At 48.8% G+C, this 11,593-nt stretch overlaps 1 protein-coding gene across 2 annotated transcripts in view; it reads right to left on the minus strand.

Annotated features, from left to right (window-relative positions):
- Positions 1–11,593, minus strand: part of Xylb (xylulokinase) — a 37,773-nt gene that overhangs the window by 5,473 nt on the left and 20,707 nt on the right. For both annotated transcript variants that reach the window (XM_028767328.1, XM_028767327.1), the window contains 7 exons: positions 10,147–10,187; positions 9,497–9,612; positions 8,598–8,713; positions 7,919–7,992; positions 5,773–5,869; positions 2,935–2,993; positions 825–912 (listed from right to left, as the gene is read on the minus strand). In XM_028767328.1, coding sequence (XP_028623161.1) covers positions 825–912; positions 2,935–2,993; positions 5,773–5,869; positions 7,919–7,992; positions 8,598–8,713; positions 9,497–9,612; positions 10,147–10,187 — 591 coding nt within the window. The remainder of the gene's footprint in view (positions 1–824; positions 913–2,934; positions 2,994–5,772; positions 5,870–7,918; positions 7,993–8,597; positions 8,714–9,496; positions 9,613–10,146; positions 10,188–11,593) is intronic.

Here is an 11,593-nt window from a genome sequence, read left to right on the forward strand (position 1 = left end):
CTTATAATACAGTCCACCAAGCACAGACAAGCACAAGAATAGAAGACCTGGGTTCAGTTCCCAGCACCGGGGTAAGAAATAAAAATTTGGAAGTAAATTCTCCAAGGATCTTGCTACATGAAGCTGCAGGAATTGGAGGAGAAACGGGAAAGAGGGTAAAGGTTTGTTATTAAGAGGACAGCGCTCCACTCTTCTTTTTCGTGTTGAAAGAAAGTTTAAGTAGGTGTGCTGAAGAGTGAGTTCACAGGGAAAAAATGAACCCCTGGGAGAAAGGGTGGAGCCCCTGATGCCCTTGACAGCCAGGAGTTCCCTAGCAGACAGGTCACAGGGTAAAAAACAGCCTAGCTGAGCAGGCTAGCCTTAACCCTAACTAACTCTGTCTGCCAGTTATGTCTGAGGTTTCAGGGAAGACAGCCATGAGAGCCAGGGCCTCTGGGGAGCTGTCCATGGTTCTGGACTTCTTGGCTCTGAGGCCTTCACCACTGTCTCAATTTCTTGCTATTCATCTTCCCCCATCTCTCGTGGCTGTACAGACCTACACACGGACTACCCTTAGGCATGCCCTGTGGCCTTTTTGGTCTCTAGAGTTTGACTTGGACAGGCCTCATCCAATTTGAATCCTACCTCTCTCAACCCTAACTAAAGCATACAAGACAAAGGGTAGAGGTTCATTCTTGCTGGGAGGGATATAAATGAGGCTAACAGTCCTGAGACTCCGTTGCCCTCAACAGGGAATGCAATGCACCCTCCCCCCTTCCCACGCTTCTCAGCCCAGTGTTGCTTAAAACACTTGTGAGACAGTTCTGCCCCATTCATTGACTTACCATGAAAAGCTCGGTACGCAGAGCCAACGCAGGCTGAACTGGTAGTGTCTATGACGTACACAGGGGCCCCAAAAACATCTGCAAGCACCTAGGAGGGGCACAGGAGTTAGAAAGGGTGAGTCATTGCTCAGAGAGATCATTTATAACGTTCTATGCTCTGCTCTCTTTCCTATGCCTTCCATCCAACCACTGCTGCCTTAAGTCTGTGGAGCCAGCGATGAGACAAGAAGACCCTAGAGAAGGACTACAGTCTCCAGGCTGACTCTAGACCTAAAAGACGAGATCCTACCACATAGCTCAAGCCAGCCTGAAATTTTCTATGTAACCAAGCTAACCTCAAACACATCATGTTCTGGCTTCAGCCTCCCGAATGCAGAGACTTTAAGCAGCAAGCCATGCCTTGTGCCTTTTCTTTTAAGACTGGACCGTACTATGTAGCCTTGGCTGGTGTAGCATTATTTAGACCAGGCTAGCCTAGAACTCACAGAACCACATGCTGCTGCCTCCTGAGCACTGGGATTTTAAAAAGTGCGTCACCATTTCCAGGCCCCTGTACTTTTTTGTGTGTTTGTGTGCATGTGTCCAGGGAAGGAGGATCCTCGTGTGTGCGGGTACATGTGGAGGTCAGAGGTCAATGCCAGGTGTCCTTTTCAATCAGTTCATCTCACTGTTTGCGAAAGAGTCTGTAATTTGCTCTTCAGCTTACGAACTGGCTAGAATGGGTGGTCAACACTCGCAGAGATCCTCTGTTAGCCCCTTGAGAGGTACGGGCGGCTAGAGTGCTGATGCCCAGACTTCTCTAATGGTGGTGACAGCTGTTCCAGCCCCTTGGGGAGGGAGAGTGGCCTGGCCTCCTGGCTAATGGGAGAAAAAAAAAGCCACCCTCCCCAAATCCCACTAATCACTGAACTTGCCCCAAAATCAGACCAAAAAATGTGTCATCCAATTTAGAAAGCTACACACACACACACACACACACACACACAGAGAGAGAGAGAAAGAGAGAGAGAGAGAGAGAGAGAGAGAGAGAGAGGAAACCCTATGTAAATGTAAGCCTGCTCACCTGCTCAGTCTTTGCTGCTTCTCTCCCCAGTAGAGGCAGCCACCCTCTTGTGTCGCTCTTTATGTCTGTGGTGTATGGTCTGTGGCGTGGTGTGACTTTGTTGTATTCCTTGGCTCCTGACTGCCAGGATATCACCCACTCATAGCTGGGACACTTGCACCTCCTGTCTCCACTTCCCAGTGGTGGGCTTACAGGTTTACACAACCAAGGTAGACATTTTCAGTTGGTAGGAATCTGAACTCAGGTCCTCATGTCTGTGCCCCGGCTTTTTAACCATTTATATCCTGGTTGGTTTGTTGTGTTTGTTTGTTTGTGTCAATGTGACACAAGCTAGAGTTATCTAGTAAGCCAGAAACATGGTTGAAAGATTGCCTTCATAAGCTCAGCCTGTTGACAAGCCTGTGGGGGCATTTTCTTAATTAGTGATTGATGTGGGCGGGGCCACCCCTGGGCAAGTGGTCCTAGGTTCTATAAGAAAGCAGGCTAAGCAAGCCATAAGGAGCAAGGCAGTAAGTAGTACCCATCCAGGGGCTGTGTCTCAGTTCCTGTCTGTAGAATCCTGTATGCCTTCCCACTCCCACATCCTTCAGTGGTGGACTCATAAGGTGAAACAAACCCTTTTCTCCCTAAGATGCTTTTGCTCACAATGTTTTACCACAGCAATATTAAGTCTGACTTAAGTTTACTTACTAATTTATTTTCAGTGCTGAAAATCAAACCCAGAACCTCAAGTGTCACAAGACAAATGAATGGACAGCTAAGAAGATGGCTCGTTCAGTCAAGTGCTTACTGTGTATGCACAAGGACCTGACTTGAAACCCCTAGAATCCATGTAAAGAAGCTGAATGTGCAGCACATGCCTGGAATCCCAGCTCTGAGGAATCAAACCCCTGGGGCTTGCTGGCCAGCCATTTCAGTCAAATCTGAGCCTCAGCCTCTGTGAGAGGTGATGCCCCTAAATAAGGGGGAGGGAGATGAAGGAAGACATCTAGCTCCTAGATGCAAGACAAGGAAGAGGTTGTGGTACAGGACCACCACCACACGTACCTGCAAGATGTCTTTATTGTGAGACGCTCCTCCTGTGGCCAGAATCTTTGTCTTGGGCACTGTAAGACAAAAGATGAAACGGAACTGAATTGCTTGTAGCAATTCTCTCAAGGCAGAAAGGACTGCCCTTCAGCCACGGATGGGCCCTGATAGCTCTGCGGCTGATCAAGAGAGACCCAAAGCTTGGCTTGTCCATGCCAGGCCCCTCAGATGTAATTTGCCTGGGAAGCTACAGTTCCTCTGCCTTTATTGTCTTTACCAACTATAAAATTAGAGAATGTGGGGTTGGGAGATGTAGTTCAGTTGGCAGAGCAAACACAAGGCTCAGAGTTCAAGTCCCACCACCATCTACTTTGCCCCACCCCACCCCATCCTCCCAACCAACTAATAATAGAAGTTTTCTTCTATTGCTAATAAGTGCTCCATACCCAAATCTTATAAAAAGCTTTGGTGGGGTTATTACTGTTGCTGTTATTGATGATGATGTTGCTGTTGTTGTTGTTATCTCACTCTTTGAAAGGATTTATTTCATTCTCTGTGTACGGGTCTGTGTGTGTGACTATACATACGGAAGCCTGTGAAGACCAGAAGAGGGAGCTGGGTCCCTCAGATCTGGGGTTACACTTGAGTGGTGGGAACTGATCTCTAAGTCTTCTTTAAATGTAGCAGGCATTTTAGCCACTGAGCCATCTCTCCTCTATCACCCTTTGACAGGGATTGAGAAAGGGTTTCGTCTAGTCTAGGCTAGCCCCAAACTGTCTCTGTTGTAGAGGATGACCTAGAACTCCTGATCTGCCTGAGTTCACAAGTATGTGCTGCCATGCTCAATCCAGACCAATAACATTCTTTTTTACATTTATTTATTTATTTATTTATTTATCTATCTATCTGTGCATGAGTATCTGTTCTTGAAATGCCCTTTTGGTTCTTAGGCAGAATTAAAACTGAACATGTTAATGACTGACCAAGAACAAACCCTGAGCTCGTCAATCCACCCAATAGCCTGGAGAAGTACAGAGAGGCACCTCCGTGTGTGCATCTTTGTGTTTATAGGCATGTGTATCTAAGAGATCCTGTTTGAGAGTGGGAGAAATAGCTCAGTGGTAGAGTACTTGCCAGCAGGCATGAAGTCCTGGGTCCCATTGCCAAAATTATAGGGAAAACAAAAAACCAAAAACGGGTTGGCCGGGCAGTGGTGGCGCACGCCTTTAATCCCAGCACTTGGGAGGCAGAGGCAGGCAGATTTCTGAGTTCGAGGCTAGCCTGGTCTACAGAGTGAGTTCCAGGACAGCCAGGGCTACACAGAGAAACTCTGTCTCGAAAAAAAAAAAAAAAACAACAACAACAACAACAAAAACAGGGGTTAAAGAAATGGCTCAGTGATTAAGAGCATGGGCTACTCATTCAGAGGACCCTGGGTTTGATTCTTAGCACCTGCATAGTGGCAAACAACCATCTCTAACTCCAGTTCCAGGGTCTTCAATGCCTTCTTATGGCCTCTGCAGGCACAAGGCTCACAAGTGGTACATAGACATCTATGCAGTTAAAGCATTCATACACAGCTCTGGCTGTCCTGGAACTCACTCTGTAGACCAGGCTGGCCTCGAACTCAGGAATCCACCTGCCTCTGCCTCCCAAGTGCTGGGATTAAAGGTGTGCGCCACCACTGCCCAGCAAATTAAATGTTTAAAGTGAAAAATAAAAATAATAAATAAAACATATCTGCTGAGAGACAGCTAAGCAGATTACGACACTTGGTAGCAAATGTTAAAGCCTCAGACATCACATGGTAGAAAGAGCAGAACAGACTCCACTCTCCTGCTGATTGTGTATCTGTCCCCCATACACAAATTATAAATGTATTTAAAAATAAAAAAAGACTCCCCCAGGCTGGAGAGATGGCTCCGAGGTTAAGAGCACTGATTGTTCCTCCAGAGTCAGTTGCCAGCAACCACACGGTGGGTCACAACCAACTGTAATGGGAAAGGGATCTAGTGCCCTCTTCTGCTGTGTCTAATGAGATCAACAGTGTACTCATATAAATAATAAATAAATCTCTTTAAAAAAGGAACCCCTGTAAACCTGGGGGTCTTGTTTGAGAAGAACCGCGCAGGGCTTGCAAAGCAGGATTGATTCTTGCTTTTTAACTTGCTAAAAGAGTAAGTGTCTTTATGTAACCACATATGATCCTCCCGTGTCTTCTGCACTCTAACCTGCTGGGATGACCCCTCTATGCCTAAATGTCCATTATTGATAGTCCAAAGACCCCTGCTAGGCATTCAGAACCCACTTCTCTACACCACTCACTCAGTTTCACTTCTCAGAGACTTCTGGGGGCTCCAGAGACCTTCTGGATTTAAAAAAAAAATCCAAACTGGTTGGCTCGATTTTTACCCCAGCACAAGAGACAGAGGCAGAGGCAGGCTGCAATTCTCTGAGTTCAAGGCTAGCCTGGTCTACAGAGTTCAAAGACATCTAAGGCTACATAGAGAAACACTGTCTCAAAAAACCTAAATAAATAAATAAGCTCAGGATGTTTATCTGCAGCTAGCACACAGCTGGGGGCACAGGAAGACCTCTCCTAATGTCTACAGTCCATGATGTAGTGATCTGTTTAGTGGTGACAGAGCTGAGAAGCAGGCCACCCTGCCTCTGTACCTGCTCTAAGGCACCTCAATTGCTTTCTTACCCCACCCAGAACCAAGTCCATCCACCGTCTCCCCATAGCATCCTATAATGTAAGGCCTGAGTAGACACTACTGTCTCTGAGCCTCTTCCCCTTCCACCCCGTTCCACCCCCACACGCCTCAGAACACGTCCAGCCGGCCCCTCACTTACTGACTCGGTAGCCTAGGCCTTCTGCGTGAATCCTCTTGGCCATGAATTGTCCTTCGATTAGTGCTCGGATCTCCACATCCCCAGGGAATGCTGAGACCTGTCTCCAGAAAATAGGCACAGCATGAGGACCAAACCCAGGTCCTCTGCAAGAGCAGTCAGAGAGAGTACACACACTATGTGTATGTGTGTGTGTGTGTGTGTGTGTGTGTGTGTGTGTGTGTGTACATGCATGTGTGTAAAATAGGGACAGTGAGGGACTCTGGGTGAGTGTGTGTGTGTGTGTGTGTGTGTGTGTGAGACAGGCACAGTGTGAGGGGCTGAGTGTCCTCGTGTTTGTGTGAGTGTACACAAGTGATCTTACTTTAACCACCAATGAATGTCACCTGCTGCAAATTCTGCTGCAAATTCATGCAAACACAGCTCTCCTCTCACATCTCAGCACTCTCTCTGGCAGCCAAGGGTTCAAGTCCTGACTCTAACACTTCCCCTCTGACCTTGGATATCATGGGAATCTTCCCACCTTGGCTACAAAAGTGGCAACTGATTTTTAAGGTCACCATGGCCAAACTGACAGTGCTTAGAATACAGACTCAATGTTTCATAAGTGACAGCCATGAACTTATCCTGAGTATCCACAGTAACAACTGTGGATGGCTCTGATGGAAGTCACCCCCAGGCTGGGACCTGCTTCTCCGGCCCCTCAGATAAAGAAGTAAACCTAACACTCTCTCTGACTGCTCTTGCAGAGGACCTGGGTTTGGTTCCAAGTTCCCACATGGCAGCTCACTAACACCTATAATTCCAGTTCCAGGGGACCCAATGTCCTCTTTGGGCCTCTGAGGCCACCAGGCACACACGTGATCCACATGCATCCACACATATGTACCGAGTGGATGGATGAAGAACTCCACTTTCTCCTTGATGTACTTGAGAACAGGCATGAGTATCTTTTCTCTATAAATAGAAACTGAACTTAACCCCAACCTGAGGACCAGGATGAATTTTTTTACAGTTTTGTTTGTTTGTTTGAGACATAAACTCTCTACATAGCCCTGGCTGTCCTGGAATACACAGAGATCTTCCTGACTCAGCCTCTGAGTGCTGGGATTACAGTGGCACCACACCCAGCAAACCTTCTACATTTTATCCAAAGCACTTCACTGAATGTGTAATGCTTAATTTGCACCATCTAACCCAAGTCCACCTGCTGTTTACAGCGACTTGAGAGTCCCCCAAAAGTTCCTCCAACATCCACTGGGGTAACAAACATCCTCCTGCCTCAGCTCCCAAAACATGATGTCAGCTCACGGCGACTACCAGAAAATCAATTTCAAACAGGGACTCTCCTGGAAAGGGTCACATGGAAATGAGAGAAATGTAGCTTCCAGCCAAGAAAGTCTGAGTTTGAGCCTTCTCCACCACCTATGTCCTTGTGAGTTTGGGCAGGTCATGAAGGCTAGGCCTCTACTTCCCCATCTGTAAAAAGGGCTGGTCGAGTCTACATTGCAGAGTTGAAAGTGAAATCACAAGCATGGTGCCTGGAACCCAGAGGTCCTCAGCAAATGTCACTGTCTCTCCGACTGGCCTTTCCCACTAGGAAGAAATTCCTGCCATCAGGACCCAAGAGCTGCTGTGAGGTGGAAGATACGGTTACCAAGGAAACATCCTGCAACAGCAGCCGGGGAACTGACAGTAGCTCAGAGAGCTCTGGTCACATGCATTCTTCCTTGGGGGAGAGACGGGACCTATCTAAATCACTCCTGAGACCCCCACCTCTAGAATGCACCCTAAAAGCAGCATGCTGAGGACCAGTTGTTAAAGCTGGCTCAACGCCAGCATCAGTGAATGTAGCTGTTAAGCCAACAGCGTTATGTGTCTGGAGCTGGAAGTCAGCAGTCAGAGGGCTTGCAGGGTAGCAAGAGGAGCTGAGTTTGGAGCCTCCTGAGGTGGAGCTGGAGAATCCCCTGAGCAAGCTCTTTGATGGAGAGAACCCGTCCTAACGAATATGGGAGAAAAGCAGCCCAGGAAGACTCCCAGTGTCATGTGTGGGCTGCCACAGGCCCGCACACTGGCATCACACATGTAAACACACACACACACACACATACACACACCACACATACACACATGAAAAAGACACAAGTACCTCAGCGTTTTCCGCATTAAACCTATGACGCCCGATAATTTCAGGGGTGATCTCCATGACATCGAAATAAAAACCTGAAGCAAAACCAGAAAGGGGATTAGCTGTCAGCCCTCTGGAGCAAAAGAACAGTTTCTCAAAAGACTTCAAAAAGGATGAAGCAAAGTTATGTCATCTGTACCTCAGCCTCCTCTCATCCTCTAGAGGAGTCCTGTGATCTCCTCAGACCTTTCTCTCCCACAGGACAGAAGGGACTGGGAAGCCTGGGCTGTTCTGAGGTAACCTTTCTTCCTTCCACTTGGCAGCTGAGCTGAGGAACAGCTGCCTCGCTAACCCTGAGCACCAGGTGGGCTATGTTCAGAGAGACACGTCCCTTCCTTCCTCAGGACATAGAAACCTGCATACAGAGAAGCAGCGGGCCACAGTAGATCCTGGGGCCGCCATCTCTGACGCTATCTCCAGGGATTTTAAAGGGGAAGAAGATATAACTCGAGTCTGACCTTTCACTGGAGGTTTATGGAGCAGCAGCCAAGGATAACCACATGAGTGTACCCTCAGAACCCGAAGGCCCACGCCAGCTCGTGAGAATACATGTGGAGACAGAAAGCCTCCTCACAACTTCTCCATGCCCCCAACTCATGGTATTCCAAGCCTTGCTGCCCCGTCCACAGGCCCAGCCTACCCAAGTTTCCGTTGTTCCCCATCTCTGTGGACTGCAGGGCCTTAGAGAACTTGTTCCAGGAACAGGAGGCAGACTCATCTCGGATCTTCTCTCTCATAAGGGAGCCATTTTTAAAGCTGCAGAAACACACACAGTATGAGTCCTGGGCTTCCAGGTTTTGTGGTGTTAAGGTCAGAACTCAGGTACCTCACATGCTAAGCAATAATTTACTCCCAGACTGGCCCCAGGGTTGCTGAAAGAGACCCAGGCAGAGGGTCTCCAGGTCAGGCTAGACCACAATCCATGGACAGACCAATCACAAGTATCTAAGTCTCTCCTGTGGTTTCTTAGACATCCTGGAAGGTGCTGGACTCACACTTACCTTGGGATCTGTTTATGCTTGACACTGCCACAGTAGGACCCACACAAGGCTTTCTATACCTTGTATCACCACTTCTATAGGACTGGGTACTACCCCAACTAGACCAGAATAGTCTCCAGTGGTTCTTGGTAATTACAGCTCAAAAACCTTCTAAGCCTGGTAGCTTCCAACAGTACCAAAGACCTGTGACCAGGACATGGAGTACACAATTCCTGTAAGAACTCTCAGGGAACAAGCTGTCCCCAGACCATTTGCTCAGGGTCACGTTAAATATGTATGTCAGAGTGCCATGAAGCAAACGCCTCACTTACAAACCCAGTCCCACACAGGATAGCATTGGAGGTGAAGTTTGCACCCAAGTTTGGGGGACTACAGGCCTTGGGCTCTTCCGGAGATGGTTCTACTGTCAAGCAAGAACTCATGTGTCCCTGTGGTCTCGGCTACCCATGACACAATTTAGTAGGAAGAGCTTGGGGGTGTCTGGTTGTGCCTGACCTATGTGTACCTCCTTTCCTCAAGTCAGAAATTCCAGGATTACCATAGAAGCGCCATGTAGTGACGTGTATCCACTGGGTTGCAGAAGATGTGGCCTTCCAAGGCAGGCATGGGCTTTTGGAGCCAGAGAAATAGGGTGTCGCTGGTGCCCAGGCTGACCTGAGGAGAGCAGAGCAGAGGGTGAGGTGCCAGGGGCTTGCCTACAAACGTCCTCTGCCAGTGATGTACCCGCATCCCACCCTGCCTTCATCCAGTCACTCAGGTGACCACTGCCAACTCTTTTCTTTTTCCTTGACTCTCCTCATACCGCGTGAGTTAAAAGGTCAGCTACCCAGATTCAGGCTCTGATGGACACGATCACTGACTTTCTAAAGCTTAATACTGAATCACCAAAGTAACGGTTTCCCAAATGGCTACCCTGGTCGACGCAGAAAAGCCATAGAAGAAATCGTCCCACATACCCGGCAGCTCAAAGCACCCTGGCCCTCCTTCAACCCTCGGCCACTATGTCCAGCAGACAGTCACTGTCAAGCAGACAGGGGTCTTGCTTGGCATCATCAAAGGACAGCAAAATCTAGTGAGCTTCCATGCTTTTTAGAGGCAGCAGACCCTCTGACAGTAGCCAACACACAGCTGAGACTCAGCACCCCGGTCCCCAGGACTGAAGGTCTGTAGGTGTGAGAAGTCACTTACGGCAATATCTCCTTCCTCCAGCCTCATGCCGGCCAGTGACGCTGGGGATGGAAGGGAAACCTCTGGTTAGCAGGGGTCACATGGGATCCACAGAGCAAACTGCAGTAACCACCTAGACAGCACCACAGATCCCACCTTCAGCCTTAATTCACAGTCGAGCAAGCTGAGTTTAAGGAGCCAAAAGGTGACAGGGGTCAAAGGGTGGACTGCTCCAGACAAGGCCCTGATTTGGGTTGAGAACTCTCCCTCAGGGATACAAACTCCCCGCCACTGGCAGGTACTCCAGGCCCAGCGAACCAAAGAGACCCGGCCAAGGCATCAAGAACATACATGGCAGGAAAGACAGAGGTGAGACAGGAGCACAGTGGGTTTCGCTCACTCAGGACAAAGGAAGAGCTGCGGTTATGGCGTCTGCCTCCTGCAGACACAGGGTTCCCTGCAGCAATCTTCTCTGCCCTCTTTGCTAACACACCCCAAGCACTAAAGAGGACCTGGCACATAGCCAGTGCACCTTAAATGTTGAGTGGGATGAACTGAGTGGAGGAGAAATGAGAACAGGAACAGACTCGGCAGTGGGGTATGCCTGGAGGCTGTGCACATGCCCAAGCACAGGAGACAATTTGGAGCTCCATCACAGGAGGTCAGGACAGATGAAGTCCCGACACCTGTACATCAAGTTGATCAGAAGGATGGAGGCTAAAGCATGAGCACAGGAAGAAACTGAGAAGGAGAAGCCCTCCAGTGTTAACTGTCCTTTGAAGGTTCGCTAGGAAAAGATGGCTTTCCCTGTGGGGTTGGAGTACAGCACACAGCATACTCCTCAGTGGGGCCCATCTGCCCTTTCACAGAAACCAGAGGCCCTGAGAGTCTCTGAAGGAGAAGAGGCAAGATGGAGGGTGCCACAAGAAGCAAACTGTTTACAGACCAAATGACCTCAAAACAGCATTCTGATGGATGGGCTGAGGAGCTGAGGTGCTGGCTGGAATAGAATGGAGGTGGGGGTGGGGAGGCAACTGCCTTCTTTACACCCACCGACCTTCACCAAGACACTACAGGACCAAGCCCATGCCTGAGTCTTTGAAGGTGGTGAGGCCAGGCTGGGGTTGAGATAAAGAGCCAGAATTCAGAAGGAAAAAGGAACAGCACAGAAGGCTTCATCAAGCTGGTCAGTGGGCTGGGCATGGTGGTATCCGCTGGACTGAAGAGGTGGAGACATAGTACATTTCTGAGGCTCTACAACTAGCCAGTGTAGTCTACCTGGGCATTCCAGGTTAGTGAGAAACCTTATGTAAAAAGAGAACGTAGGCAGCACACAAGGAATCATAAACAGCTGGACATGGACCTGCACACACACACACGCACACACAGAGAGAGAGAGAGAGAGAGAGAGAGAGACAGAGAGAGAGAGAGAGAGAGAGAGAGAGAGAGAGAGAGAGAGAGAGAGAGA

The sequence above is a fragment of the Grammomys surdaster genome, unplaced genomic scaffold, assembly GCF_004785775.1.
Source record: "Grammomys surdaster isolate TR1022 unplaced genomic scaffold, NIH_TR_1.0 172, whole genome shotgun sequence".
Taxonomy (NCBI): Eukaryota; Metazoa; Chordata; class Mammalia; order Rodentia; family Muridae; genus Grammomys; species Grammomys surdaster.